The sequence below is a fragment of the Drosophila pseudoobscura genome, chromosome X (assembly GCF_009870125.1).
Source record: "Drosophila pseudoobscura strain MV-25-SWS-2005 chromosome X, UCI_Dpse_MV25, whole genome shotgun sequence".
NCBI lineage: Eukaryota > Metazoa > Arthropoda > Insecta > Diptera > Drosophilidae > Drosophila > Drosophila pseudoobscura.
In genome coordinates, this window is record NC_046683.1 from 7624170 (window position 1) to 7639671 (window position 15502).

General features: G+C 53.5%; 1 protein-coding gene across 2 annotated transcripts; it reads left to right on the forward strand.

The window, feature by feature from the left end:
- Nucleotides 1-381: 381 nt before the first annotated feature.
- Nucleotides 382-15441, forward strand: Rbcn-3A (rabconnectin-3 alpha). Of its 2 annotated transcripts, none has more exons than XM_033385074.1 (14): nucleotides 382-624; nucleotides 3296-3513; nucleotides 4226-4374; nucleotides 4440-12638; nucleotides 12707-12934; nucleotides 13009-13371; nucleotides 13462-13726; nucleotides 13791-13875; nucleotides 13944-14213; nucleotides 14277-14346; nucleotides 14413-14487; nucleotides 14549-14682; nucleotides 14754-14837; nucleotides 14903-15441. In XM_033385074.1, exons 1-14 carry the CDS (start codon nucleotides 538-540, stop codon nucleotides 15101-15103), a joined length of 10428 nt encoding a protein of 3475 aa, XP_033240965.1. In that variant the 5' UTR covers nucleotides 382-537; the 3' UTR covers nucleotides 15104-15441. The 2 variants fall into 2 exon arrangements, with proteins under 2 accessions (XP_033240965.1, XP_001355095.2); XM_001355059.3 differs by having other exon boundaries at nucleotides 12707-12931.
- The last annotated feature ends 61 nt before the right edge of the window (nucleotides 15442-15502 follow it).

The following is a 15502-nucleotide window of genomic DNA, read 5'->3' on the forward strand; positions in this document are numbered from 1 at the left end:
AGATTTACACTATAAATAGGATGTTTACAATAATAACAATATGTTTGATCTAATGATATATTAGCTAAAAGTATTTGCTTGGAGGGTTTATTTTCTTTTTACATTTTATAAAATAAAAGTGTGGAAAATTTGAAAAACATCGATGTTTCATCGACGTCGCTACTTTCGATATATTTGATATTTCTTATTCATGAATTTAATTTCAGAAATGGAATATTTGAGATAACACGAATACTTTCCATAAGGAAAATAAATTATATTACTTTGTATTCGTCTTCGATTTTGTTTGGGAATGTCACCCAATATATTGATATTTTTGCCAAAAATATCACGATATAAATATATTTGATTTTGAAAGATATATCGATATATTGATATTTTGATATATTTTTGACAACCCTACTTATTTTTATGTAATGTCACTTTGTTGTCGTTTGTTACAAGCAAGAAAAAAAATCGGGCTAGAAACCAAAAAACCAAAGAACCAACAACACTACAATTTGTGCGCTGTGATGTGATAATCAATTGTAAAGAATTATGAATTGTCATCAGATATTGAGCGGTGCCTGCAATGCAGGTGACCGGTGCTTCGCCATTGGCTCCGTGGAAGGCATACCATTTACAGTAAGAGAGAATAGTCCAAGTGTCCCCCCTCTCACCAGTAACCGTTCTATTTATCACGCATCATCTTTCCATTGTACAACAATTTCATGCACACACACACACAGGCATACAATTGATACACTCGCCCATTTTTGCCCCTAACGCGTTTGACATATTTGCAAATTCCAATTGGAATGAATGCCCGAGACACCGATCGGAGCGGAGCGCCCCTTGGTCGCCACATGAGCATGTCCCGTCCCCCCTTAATGTTTGTTATTTACATATATGTACATGCCTGATGCACACTCAGGCACATATGTACCAGTGCCAATGAAATATTAATGCTGTTTTATTGGTTATATATGTACAGTATACTATATGAATGTATATTTTGCCACACTTGGTGGTCAATTAAATCAAATGCAAATGATGAGATAGAGAATATTTTCTGTGTGTAAATTCGATAAAAACAACAAATTGTGTGCGATTGGCTATTCGTGTGTGTGTTCCAGTGGGTGTGTGTGTGTGTGTGTCTGTCCCAATGCGCGTAAATTGCTTGAGTTGACAAAAAAAAAAAACAGCAGCAGCACAGAGAGAGAAAGAGAGAGCGAGAGACAGGGAGAGTAAAACATCAATATTTTTGCCAAATGTTTGTCGATTGAAATAAAAGTAAACTGCATATTTACATACATTGCCAGGCAATAAATTACATTTAAAGGTCAAGTGCTGGCACACAGGCACACAGAAATGAGCCGAATGCGTAGAAATACATATAAACATATGCGTGCGCGCGCGTGTGTTCGTTGGTGTGTGTGTGTGTGTGTACCCTTCGATTGGTCAGGTGGCCTTTGATGATGCCCTAATTTTGCAGCTTGCAGCGTTACACCACCTCCCACACACACACACACACACATGCACACACACTCTGCTCGCCCACGACATAGGGCATTCCCCCTGTTCCAGTTGCATATGCACACTTTCCAGGGAATAACCCTTTGGTATCCCTCTTCATGGCAAAACTAATGCAAAATATGCTACTATCATGAGAGCCATCTCTGGGTATACCTTACCTTAAACTCCCTCTCTCTCCCGCCTGCATTGGGCACCCTCTCTCCTGTTAAGGAAATCGTCTGACGTGACGTCTTCTCCAATAAGCAATTGAAAAAATAATAATAAACGGCCATAAAAAATATTGGTATGGTCGTGAGCACGCATTTAAAATGTGATTTGGGGTTTTTCTATACCCTTGCAAGAGGTATTTCAAATCTCAGATAAAAGGGCATCATAGATCGGCGATAAATCCATCGCTACGCGAAGTCTATCTGTGTGCCATAGGATCGGTTGACATCTTCCTAGGGTATCACCGAAGTTTTCCGATATGTGATCATTTATCGTTTCTCTTTACGATCACATTTCGATAGGTTCTAAACGCAGATATCGAAGAGCCACCAATGTCTGTGGGTGGGGACGGGTGCCGTCCCGTATAGACTCTATATATATATATATATAGACATGTATATATTGTGTATATATTTGCCCAGACGGAAAACAGAAACATAATTAACTGTGGCGCATTCTAATGATCGGAACATCTGCCGCGTGCTTGTCCCTGGGACCTATTTACACACATATTACGAGTATTATACATATTTATTTTCTTCTCTGTAATCAGCTTCGCCTCCTCCTCTGATGTTGACATTACTATGCCTCTCTGTCCCACACACTTATTGCCATCATTTTAGTTTCAGTTTTATTTTATTTATAATTTGTGTAAGATATTCAAATGATAGTGGCGCCACCTGTATGCCGCAGTATGCCACAAATCCACAGGAAAAGAAGAATAGCAAGGAGAAACGAAAGAATGCATAGAAGACGAGCAGGCGACAGATAATCGATCATAATCGGTAATCGATAGGATCCAAAAAACACTTCACGTTCGACGTCAGATCCGTTCGTCTCGCTACTACGAGTACGAGTCCTCTCCCAGCGAGTACCATACACGCTGTCCTACTAGCGTGAGAACAGCAATAGAATAGGCAAGGGACATGATTAACGGACAACCAAAATAAGGAGACAAGACAAGAATAAGACACATAAAAGTATAAAACATGTAGCCATTAATCGATAGAGGACATCTTCGAATCTGAGGCGCATCTAGAAATATTCGTAGGGCAACATTTTAATGTACCATTTCTGATGAAGATCCAGAGCAGTGGAACTATAAAATAGCTACAGAATCATCATAAATACGAATCATTCTGATTGAAGAGAGCGCGAGAGAGAGAGAGGGTTTACTGAAATCATAGAATCAGGAGTTTTGGGGGAAAACTCCGACTTAAGAGCTCTCTTGCCGATTTGTTGGAATTCCGTTTTTTAAACGATAATGAGCATATCAGCGACAGCTTGGCAAATAAATCAAACACCACACACACAAACTATTTCTATGGAGTAGCTATAACCAGTTACCAGGTAACCCCCCGGTAACCCTTGTGGTGGCTGGCCTCTTGTCAACCAAAACCCAACCGTATGACGATGATAAGCCCGCCCCTTATGCAGTGGTCGGTTATCACATCCCACACACAATGATATAGAAATTTAAAGATAACGAGCTACTACGAAATATATGTACTATATAACCGATCTTTTGTTTTCCTTTCATTTTCCATGTGTGTGTTTTTTCTTTTTTTTGCAGGCCTACGCCGCCGGCTGCAATGTAGTCATCCTAGCAAGCACCTTCGAGCGTGTCCAGATCATACCGGGCGCTAGTCATGGCTATGTGAAGATATCCGCCCTCGATTGCAGCACCGATACCGGCAAAATAGCGGCTGCCTACGAGAATAAGATATGCATTTTTGAGCCCACGCCGGTGATTGAGTCCAGCAAGCATAATACCCATTTCCTAGACTACAGGTGAGATTCTATAAATTGTAAACTGTAAACTGTAACGAGTGGAAAATGCAAAGCGAATAGATACATTCGCTACAAATGAAAACGGAATAGAATGCAGGAACGAAAGCTGTATTTGCTGTTCATACAGCATTCCCCATAATCAAACCGATACAAAATATTGTTGAGTGCCTTTTTGAATGTTTCAGTAGATAATACGCCTTTGCTACGAGAGCCACTCGTTCGATTAAAGACGAGAAGTAACCCATAAGCGAACAGACACGTTCGTTACAAACAAATTCAGAGATAAATGGGGGACAAAAAGGCAGGTTTCAGTGCATTTAAATGTATTATAGCCTCATATCTAATTCGGGAAATTATAAGCCTTAGAATAGATACATAGATGATCCAGAATTAGTTCGCTACGAACTCGATCGATTCAAGACGAAGTCAATGGAAGGACAATTTAAGACTGTGTACGATTGAAGGCGAGAGTAGACTCAGTCTCCCTTTAAAAGAGGTCACAAAATAATCCTCTAGTCCACCGCGCGACTTGTCATGCACTCGACATGTATTTGGTTGTTTGATTCTCTACTCGCTCGTGCGTCGAAGCATTGAGGGGCCTTTTGGGAGCAACAAAGCTCGACTTTCAGGGGATACCTATCCTTTAAATATTATTAACTCGAAAATAGAAAGTACCCCGCCCTGAAACAGTTTTTTTGGCCATATCCTATAGATGGGTGCAAACGGGCTCCTTTACCAGCCACTCGAGTGTGGTGACCCTCTCGTGGAATCTGGAGGGCACACGCCTCCTCACCGGCGGCACCAACATACAGCTCTGGAAGAGCAAATCGCCCACACACCAGCAGGAGGAGGAGCATACGGGTAGGTCGAGCAAATGGCAAAGCAAAGCAAGACGAATCGAATCGAAATGCCTTCATTTTTCGTAGGTGTAAAATTCGAGATTGGCGAGAGCAAAGAGGTGAAGCAATCGAACCAGGCCGAGGATGTGTCCACGTGGGAGAACATTTGGTCCTGCCAGACGGCCATACCCATTTACCATATGGCATTTAGTCCCGATGGTACACTGTTCGCCACCTGCGGCCGCAACGATCGTCTGGTGAAGATCTGGTACGAGAACAAGCAGGTGCTCTTCCCCGCCAAAGGCACGACCCGGCACACGGATGACCTGAGCAGCAACACCAGCGGAGGTGGAGCGGGCGCAGGCGCAGGAGGAGGAGGTGGATCGGGTGGCGTGAGCGCCGCCATCGGAGAACTTAACTTCACTTACGTTTACATTGCCCATCCGCGGGCGGTGTCGAACATTGTGTGGCGCAAGACGAGCAAGTACATGCCCAAGGGATCGGTGGCCAACATGCTTGTGACCTCCTGCCTGGACAACATCTGCCGCATCTGGATCGAGACGGTGCTCCCCGACGACGGGCTGGTCAATATGACCCAGTTCGATCCGCAGAATTCGCAGAATCCCAAGTTCCGGACGCACCGGCACAAGCATCGGTTTATGCAGCGACTGAAGCACATGAAGACCTGCTTTCACATACGGCGCCACATGAAGGCGGGGGCACACGCCGCCCCGGGAGGCCCTGGTGGCATCCTGCCGCCGGCCCACATGGGCGCTGGAGCAATGGGCGGGGCCATGGGCTCGTCGCCGGCCAGCTTCAGCAATTATCTGGGGCCCATACCGTCCCTGCCGTCGTCGTGCAGCGTTCACGACTTCCACTCGTATGGGTTTCATGGCTCGGGCGTTACGCCCGGCATGCACTTCCATCTGGCGGCCTCCATCAACGCAGAGACGGACATACCGCTGGTGCCGTCGATGCAGACATCGGACCCGGCCAACCAGAACGTCTTCATCCTGCACTGGCTGAACAACAAGGAGATGCATTTCACCCTCCAGGCAGAGGCAATACTCCAGGAGCTGACCAAGAAGGTGATCGACGAGGAGAATGGCCATCATCACGGCCATTACGGACATGGCCATCATCACGGGCACTCTGGAGGCGGCGGAGTGGACCTGCCGGACGATGCACCCGGCGGCACGCACGGCACGCATGCGCACAAGAAGTATCTGCGCTCCTCCAAGTCCGTGTCGGTGGACGACAGCGGCGAGGAGTACAGCAAGTATTCGCAGCATACGGCCGGCACTGGAGCGGGTCTCCATCTGAACTCCATGTCCAACACAACGTCCCAGAACTCGCTGAACAACGAGCAGCATCAGCACCAGCAGCATCCGATCACACAGCTGGTGGATTCGCTGGACAACAAGATCGAGTGCCTGCTGAGGGACTGGCACCAGAGTCCCGATCTGCTGTTTGCCATCCATCCCGTGGACGGGAGCTACCTGATCTGGGTGATCGAGTGGCTGGATGACTACTATCCGGGCTCGTTCCGGCAGGCGCAGGTGTCCTTCTCGACGCGCATTCCGTCGGCCTTTCCGCTGGGCGATGCCATGTCCATGTCCACCACGGTGAGCCTCTTCAACACGGGCAGCCATCCGCTGGCCTTTAGGGACATCGCCAACAATGTGAGGAGCAAGGACGAGTTCCACAAGAACGGCCAGGCGGATGATTCGTCGCTGAAGAGCGACCAGCATGCGTTCGAGAAGCACGAGGAGGAGCAGGAGGACAACAACGAGGATCGGGAACAGGATCAGGAGACGGACGACAGTGCAGCGGCCAGCGGAGGCGTTGCCAGCAGCTCCCAGGACTCGGCGGGAGCCAGTGGCAACGGGGTGACTAGTGCCCTGCCCCTAAACGTCTCCCCCTCAGTTTCGATGGTCACGAAGCACTCGAACGGCACCCTGAACCTCTGGCAGCTGACGTTCGCCTTCAAAACGAAATTCACCCAAGTATTAAGCATCGGCCACGTGAGCCGTGCCTCCGGGCACCGTTTCCGGGTCAATGACATCACCTGTCACCCGGTGCTGCCGTTGCTCGTCTCCACATCGCATCACAATCTGCCCGACTCGGAGGCCAAGTCCCCGATGTCGCCGTTCGAGCAGCCCCTGAGTGGGGGAGGTGGCGGTGGCCTCACCATGGGATCCGGTACGGGCGGCGTGGCCAGTCCAGGAGGATCTGCTGGTGCCGCATCGAATGGGAACGGGAACGGCAACGACAAGGATGTCTTTACACCCACTGGCTTCTGTTCGGAGTTGATACTGTGGCGCGTGGACTCGGTGGGCCCACTGTGCCATTCGGGCGGCGTCAGCGAGCTGGCGCGCATCAACTCCCCCGAGATATCGGCCTTCAGCAATGTGGCCTGGATACCCACGCTCCTGCCGAGCACCACCCTCGGTAGCTACAGCAATTCCCCCAGCGCCTGCTTTGTGGCCAGCGATGGGGAGAATCTGCGCGTGTATCAGGCGGTGATTGATGCCCGGACCCTGCTGGCGGAGATCTCCTGTTCGGAGAACCTCAACACGCTGCACAAGTCGCACTCGCTCTCGTCGATGATCTCAAATGCCTCCTCCACAATGAAGGCCCAACGATCGGCGCTGCACGACAAGCTGAAGGTCGTCTCCCAGCAGTCGACGGCGCGTCCGGGGTGCATCCTCCAGCTGGACGCCATCTCGGATGCCAAACACGACTGGCAGAACACGCAGTTTCTGCATGTGTTTCAGGCCCAGCTGATAACCGGGGGCCAGCGCACCACCGCGTCAGTGGACGCCCAGGATGTGGACGAGCCGCGCTACAATCCCTTCCTCGAGTCGGACATGGACGCCATTGTGGATCTGCAGCGAAATGCCGACTTCGAGGAGCCCTTCTACATTGTGAACATCGAGAAGACGCTGCGGGGCAGCACCATACACATGTGGCGGATCGTCATCAGCTCCAAGCAGCAGAACTCCTTCCTTTCCGAGACGGCCATGTATGTGCCCGACAGCAACCTCACCCAGGAAGAGCCCGACGACAATCCTAATCCGAATGCGAACCCGAATCCCCGACGGATGTCCCAGGGGGCAGAGACCCTCACGGGTGCCGAGCACTTTGGCTCGCATGTGGAGGCGCCGCACATCTCCATAACCACGAAAAAGGTGTGCACGCAGGAGCTGCCGCTACCCGAGGGCGTGGATGTGATACATGCCTCCCCGGCAGCGGGCCACTTGAGCAGCTCCAGCATTTATCCGGCCTGCTTTGCCCCCTACATCATTGTGACGGCCTGCTCGGACTCGGTGTCGCGTTTTTGGAAGTGCGAACCCATCGAGAATCCCTCCGCAGAGGATACTGGCAATGGGAATGGGAATGGGAATGGCGATGCCTATCACTGGTCCGAGTGGAAAATGTTTAGCCGCATCCAGCAGTCGGCGATTGAGATACCGGGCCAGCCGCTGAACATCAGTGCCGCCTACAGCGGCCGCATTGCGTGCGCCTACAAGTACGGCAAGAGCTTCACGCGACCCAACAAGGGTGACCCCGATTCGCGGTACGTGAACCTCTGCGTGGCCATCTACGAGTGCGAGAGCTCGGGCGGCAGCGAATGGGTGCTGGAGGACACCATACACCTGAAGAACGTCCACCTGCCGAGGATCAACATTGGGCACGGCATCGACTTGAGCTACCTGCACGACAGCCGACTGCTGGCCAAGAAGCAGCGCCTCAACCAGGTGCTGCACACGTTCCAGGCCCACGACGACAGTCGATCGCCGAGGAGTGGCGAGACCACACCAGAGCTGGCCGTCAGCGTGAATCGCCAGCCCTCGGTGGCCGCCTCGGGGCTCCTGACCGTCCCCAGTTTCAGTACGCTGCAATCGTTGAGGAAGAGCATCGCCGAGAACGGCAACACCTGTCCGCTCACACAGAAGCATCTGGTGCAGCTCGATTGGGTGTCCAAGGAGGACGGCTCGCACATCCTGACAGTGGCCGTCGGCAGCAAGATCCTGCTGTACACGCCCGTCAGCTCGGACATTGCCCAGGCGAACATCAAGGCCATGAAGGAGTCGCGCTCCGTGAATCGGCCCATCCTGCGGAAGGCCAGCTCTCTGGCACAGCCCAATTTCGTGGATGAGATCCGATGGATGAAGCTTCGACAGATCGATCTACAAACGGCGGATGGACTGCCGCCGCTACCCATGCAGATATCGTGGGTGCGCGACGGCATTCTGGTGGTGGCCATGGACTCGGAAATGCATGTGTACTCGCAGTGGAAGCCGCACTACACCTCCCACATGGTGGGCGGTGCGAACGGCGGCAGCGAGGACGTGCCCGACACGCGCAACCTGCGCGACGAGGACCTGCGGAGTCTGGCCAACGAATCGACGCAGCTGAGGCTCAAGAACGTGGCCTCCATGCCGCTGATCAGCAAAGTGAGCACCGCCAATCTGCAGCTGCTGTCGCACGACAAGAAGCGGCGTCTGGGTAACACCAGCATGGCCAATATGAACGGAGGCGGCGCCGTGGCCACAACCGTGGGCAGTGCCCCCAACGATCGGGACAGTGGCAGCGATGACTACCTGACGGACTTTGGCCTGTTCCAGGCCTCGCGGATCGCCTGCCCGGTGCTGCCGCAGTACCATCCCAAGCAGCTGATGGAGCTCTTGAACTGCGGTAAGATACGCTGGGTCAAGGCCATACTGGCCCATCTGGTGCGCTGCATGAGCGGCGGCTCGAGTGGCGACCAGCACGGCGCCACCCAGGACGAGGACGGGTATGCCCGACAGCGCAGCTGGTCCCGCTCTCGCACCCTCAGCATCAGCTACAATGCGGCGGACAACAACAACATTCAGGCGGAGCATCGGGGCAGCACCACCCAGATCCCGGAGGAACTGATGCTCGACTATGCGGAGATCAACTCGATTCCGCCGCTGCCCTTGTGGGTGCTGCTGAACGCGGACAGGGAGACGCCTGGCTGCCAGGGGGGCGCCAGCAACGCGGAGAACGACAAGGACTACGATGAGCTCTTCGACATGCACAACTCGGAGGACAATCTCGACGAGCTGCTGTCGGAGGGGGAGCAGGGCAAGCGGCACGAGCGACGGCTCTCGCTGCCCGAGAAGCAGTCCATCTCGCACTTTGGCCCGCGCCAGGGGCAGCTTCTGTCGCGCCTCCTCACGCACACACATTTGCCGGGGCTCTCGTCGCTGGACCAGATGCATCTGCTGGCCCTCGCCGATACGGTGGCCACCTGCAACACGGACTTCTCGGACAAGTTTGCCGCCGACATGGGCAAGAACACCGCAAACGTGCCCAAGGAGGGCGCCACAGCCACGGAATCGCTAGACGATTGCGGTCTCCGTTTCCTTTTGGCCATGAAACACTTTACGTATCTGCTGCGCTGCCTGCCGCTGCAGCAGCGGGCCCAGTTCCAGCGCCAGGGCGTGGGCACCTCGAACATTGTGTGGGCCTACCACTCGGAGAGCGAGGAGGAGCTGCTCAACCTAATACCCAGCTACACGAAGGGCGACCTGCGCTGGGCCACGCTGCGGGACCTGGGCATGGGCTACTGGCTCAAGAACATCAACACTCTGCGGCGTTGCGTGGAGCGGCTGGCCAAGTGCGCCTACCAGCAGAAGCAGGACCCCCTGGACGCGGCCATCTACTACCTGGCCATGAAGAAGAAGTCCCTGGTGTGGGGCCTCTTCCGGTCGATGCGGGACGAGAAGATGACCGCCTTCTTTGGCAACAATTTCGCCGAGGATCGCTGGCGCAAGGCCGCCCTGAAGAACGCCTTTGTGCTGCTGGGGAAGCAGCGGTTCGAGCATGCGGTGGCCTTCTTCCTGCTGGCCAACTCCCTCAACGACGCCATCGAGGTGTGCATGAACAAGCTGGAGGACTTTCAGCTGGCTCTCATCATCGCCCGACTGTACGAGGGCGATGCCGAGGGCTGTTACTACCACAAGCTGCTGCACGAGCACATCCTGGGCACCGACCCGGAGACGGGACGCTGCGACATACCGCGCGCCCATCCGGACCCGTTCCTGCGCTCGATGACCTACTGGACCCTGAAGAAGTACCAGGAGAGCCTCAACACCCTGCTCTTGACGGGCGGCGTGGGCAGCCTGCACAGCAGCTACCGGGAGGAGGATCTCCTGCGGCCCGAGCCGCAGGCCACCAACCCGAATGTCTTCAACTTCTACATCTATCTGCGCACGCATCCGCTGCTGATACGGCAGAACATTGCGCTGTCCGCGCAGGAGAAACGCATCGCCCATGTCGTGCTGTCGGGCTTCAACTACGAGACAGCCGGCGCGGGACCGGGCACGGGCGGAGCCGCCTGCGACAAACAACTGCAGCTGGAGGACTCCATCACGCCCATTGAACGGCAACTGTACTTCACCACCGCCCACGGGCATTTCAAGAGCGGCTGCCCAGCCCTGGCCCTCGAGGTGCTCAACAAACTGCCGCTGAAGATCAGCGAGGATCCATCCTCATCGGGCAGCAGCATGGCCGGCAGCCAGGCGGCGGCCACGAGCCAGCAGATCAACAAAGAGGAGCTCATCAATTCGGGGATCATGGATCAGTGGGGAGCGGGCACAGCCACGGCCACAGCCACGGCGGATGCCTTCGATTGGGGTGCACCTGCGGCGGGCAACGAAGCAGAGGCCAAGTTCGAGATCAAGTGGGATGACGACGAAGAGGATGCTGATGCCGATCCTATAGATGATGACGATCCCGAGATGGCCACACCCCAGCCCCCCATGGGGGCGGCAGATGCTGTTGCTGCTGCGGCTGCTGTGGGACGATCCACGGGCGATGGCCACAAAATGGACATCATGGCGCAGCAGCTAAAGTTCGTGGCCTGCCTGAAGATCCTCATGGAGGAGCTCTCGACCCTGGCCACCGGCTTCGAGGTGGATGGCGGCCAGCTGCGCTACCAGCTGTACATGTGGCTGGAGCGGGAGGTGGAGGCCCTCAAGCAGCTGTGCAACTACTGCAGCTCCGAGCAGCAGCAGGCGAGCGACGGCAGTGGCGGCGATGCGGATGCCAAGGATGACAAGGAGATGAATGCCAGCATCTGTCCGAGCACGGAGCGGCCCACGCTCCACGAAATCCTCATGCAGGACAAGCAGGACTTCGAGGCCAAGGTCCTGCGGGCGGCCAAGCGCAAGCGCTGGCTCAAGGCCAACGAGACGCTGCTGCGTACCCTCCTCAGCTACTGCTCGCTCCACGGCGCCAGCGGCGGGGGCCTCGCCTCTGTGCGGATGGAGCTGGTGCTGCTGCTGCAGGAGCTGCAGCAGGAGAAGACCCAACAGCAGCTGCTCAGCCCGCTGCCATTCCCCACCACCCTGCCGCTGCTGAGCGCCTGCGTGGCTGGCAACAAGACGGTGATTGCCGATCCCATTAAATACCTGCAGTCGCAGACGGTGGACATGCTGCAGACCATCATCAAGGTGGTGCCGTTCCCCGGCATCGAGACGAGCGCCCTCAGCGAGATCTTCGTGCTGCGCGACCTCGCGGTGGCCCTCTCCTCGTGCATCTACCAGTCGCTCTGCGACTCGGAGAGCTTTGTGGTCAACAATTCGGCCTTCAACGGCTACCCCAGTCCAGGCATGGAGAACATTGCGAAGATCAACTCCTCGTTCGAGTGCTCGTATCTGGTGGGCAGCCGGAATGCGTACGGACGGAGGCGCAAGTACTCGACGGACGAGCCGGCGGGCATCTGTACGACGCCCTCCAAGTGGCCGGGTGTCACCAATCTCCGGGCGTTGCTTGCCCGCGAGAAGGATGAGGATGTGCCCAAGCTGAATGTCCTGCTGCTGGAGTCCTTTGTCTCCACATACATGGCGCTGTTCATCTACTCGCTGTGCACCTGCGACAGTCGGCTGCTGTACCGTTTGAGCGGCCAGAGCTTCAACAATGACACCTGGTCGACGCTCTTTGGCGGCGGCATGAAGAAGCTGCTGATCAAGCCGGCCTCGGGTCAGGCCCAGAGCCTGCCAGCGGCAGCGGCAGCAGGAGCAGCCGGCCCCACTTCGGATGATCCGACAGCCGATGAGAACAGCGTGTGGAACACCGTCACCTCCATCACGAAGCAGCGCATGAAGCTGAACATGAAGATCCTGGGCAGCTTTAGCCAGAGCAGCACCTCGAACAACATGAAGGAGGACAAGCCCACATACCGGGAGCAGTTCATGCCACCCGAGACATCGATGCTCTCCTATTTCCTGTCCAAACCGCCGCCAGGTACAACGGGTAAGTAGCTTACGCGACGCCAGGAACTCCATCATTAAATTGGGGATGATTCCTCCCTCCTCTTACAGAGTGCGATGATTACGACACAGATGACTCGCACGAGTCGGAGAACGAGGAGGAAGAGGAGGACGACGACGATGTGAACGTGAGTCGGACCCAACTGAAAGCCAAAGACAATACGGAGCACACCAATCCCACATCGTACTCGTGGAGCATACTCCGTTTGGCCCTCATCAAGATCACCACCCACAAGATCCAGGAGCTGGTGAAGGTGGCAGGAATCGAGCTGCAGGGTAGTTGTACCACCATCCATCCACATGGTGGAGCAGCCACTCAGAGCACCGATTACTAATCCCCTGTCTGTTCGCAGATCTGCCCGTGATCAGTCCCCTGTCGCACGAGGTGCTGCGCACTCTCAATCGCTGGCAGGAGTTCGCCTTGAGCGACCTGATCGCCCGGGGACCCCCAACACGGCAGTATATACCTGGCTGTTATGCGGAGAGCGGCATCAATGGGCTGGCCATCCACAAGTATCGATCGCTGCTGAACAAGGACAACACACCGTTTGTGTCCGGTTCCTCGGCGGGACCTATACGGCGACTGTGGAATTTCCTGGTGCGCCAGGAGCCCGCCCAGGAGGTGTTCATCAAGAGCATCTTTGGCAAGAACATGGAGGGGCACCATCATCATGGCCACACGCGCGGCTCCCAGCCCGACAACGACACGGATGAAGGTGTGTGTCTCATGCCCCCCCCAAATCCTTGTCCGGTCCCACGGTCTACCATGTGCTATAACTCATACATCCTTCGTGTCTATCCTGCAGGTCAATCGCATTCAACCAGCGAGAATACCGACCACATACGCATCATACACAAGGATCACGAATCGATATTGTCCTTCTGCTTGAAGAACAACAGCTCCTCTATGATCGCGTTCTCCAATCCGCGCGAGATCCAGGAGTTCGACATCTCCCTGCTGCTGGAGTCGCCCAATTGGTACGAGGATGAGTGCGACTACGATATGATGAATCTGTCCAAGGATGCGGACACCAATAGTTCCGCCTTCCTCATCATTCAATCGCAAGAGCAGTACGTACTCCCCGCTGGCCTTTGGGGGCTCCCATTTTATTTAACTTTACCCTGCTCTCTGCAGGAACCAATTTGGAAGCAACAGTAATCCAAATGAAAGCAATAGCAGTACACAAAGCGCCTCGCAGTCGGGACGTGGCACGTCCATGGTGAGTGGAGTGGAAGCACAGCACGAGCTGGCACTGGAACTGGCCATAATCGGACACTTTTGTTGCAGGTGCAGCGCCACAAGGTGGACAATGTTAAGCGTATGAGTGCTCATCCATTGATGCCCCTCTATCTGACCGGCGGACAGGATGGTTCAGTGCAGATCTGGGAGTGGGGCCACCAGCAGCCCGTTTGCTCGCCACGTACCTCTGGCACCTTTGCGAAAGTGACCCGCTGCCGCTTCTCCGAGCAGGGCAACAAGTTCGGCATCGGCGATGGTGATGGCAACCTGAGCCTCTGGCAGGCGGGCATCGCCTCACAGAATAATCGTTCGTTTATTGTGAGTGGACTCCCAGCCCATTCCTGACACCATTATGATGCAATTCCCTCCCTCTCTCCACAGAGCTATCAGTGCCACAATAAGACGCTTTCCGATTTTGTATTCCTTGGCTCTTGCAGTCTACTGGCCAGCGGTGGGTTGCCTGATTTCTGACTGCCTTCCAGAAGTGCTCTTCTATATTAATGCATTTCTCTTTTAGCTGGTCAAAGTTCCGAGAACAAAAACATCAACATTTGGGACACTTTGCTGCCCCACAAAAAGTCCTGTGTGTCAGGTAAATAACCATCGAGGATTAAATAAACCGCATATCGTTATACTTCCACTATTTTGCACAGCATTCACCTGTCACGATCAGGGTTCGTCCTGTCTGGTGTTTGCGCCACAGCATCAAGTGCTCATCTCGTGCGGCAAACGCGGCGATGTATGCGTCTTCGATGTGAGACAGCGCACGCTGCGACATCGTTATCAGGTATGGGATCGCATCCTTGGAGAGACGTGAAACCTTTCCCGAAATGGTATTCAAATGTTTCGTATTTTCAGGCGCACGATAGCACCATCAAGTGCATTGCTTTGGATCCCCATGAGGAGTTCTTTGTCACTGGCTCCATTGAGGGTGACATTAAGGTACAGAAAGGCTTCCCATAATCAACACCCAATACCCAATAATTGCAATGTTCTTTCTGTTTCAGATATGGGACATGAATCAGTTCATGCTGATCAATACGTTCCCCCATGAGCATGCCAAGAATGGTTTCTTCAAGCATACCGGCCAGGGTGTCAGCCAGGTGACTGTCGATCCCTTTGGGCGACTGTTCTCGTGTGGGTCCGATGGTTGCATGAAGGTCCGCCTGCTGGTCGAGAAGGATAATATTGTGCACTCAGTGTATTGAAAACAACTACAAACAAACAAACAAACAAAACTACATATATGTATTCTATGCGTGTTCTATATGTATTTGTGTATATCTCGTGTACATTTCTACTGCGCTCCTACGCTCCTATTTGTGTGTGACTTTTGTCCGTATCCATCCTCTAGTATCCAGTATCCAGTATCCGATCCCGTTCCCGTTTCCGTGCACTCGCGTCTCTTGTTAGTCTCCTGTTAGTGTGTGCGCGCCTCCTGATGAGTGTCCTATTTGTTGTATTCTTTGTTAAAACGTTGATTATATGCTAAAATTATGATTGTATTTGAATTTTTCCTACACATATATGTATATTATTATTATAACTATAATTATTATTATTATTATTATTGTATTCCATATATATTTTTTTTTCTGTTTTGTCTA

Bases quoted from the DNA above. Each gene is read 5' to 3' on its own strand.
- Rbcn-3A (XM_033385074.1), top strand. From the start codon at position 538: ATGAATTGTCATCAGATATTGAGCGGTGCCTGCAATGCAGGTGACCGG. The intron at 12,639-12,706 runs GTAAGTAGCTTA...CTCCTCTTACAG, and splicing joins ACCGCCGCCAGGTACAACGG to AGTGCGATGATTACGACACA. The intron at 13,372-13,461 runs GTGTGTGTCTCA...TCTATCCTGCAG, and splicing joins CGACAACGACACGGATGAAG to GTCAATCGCATTCAACCAGC.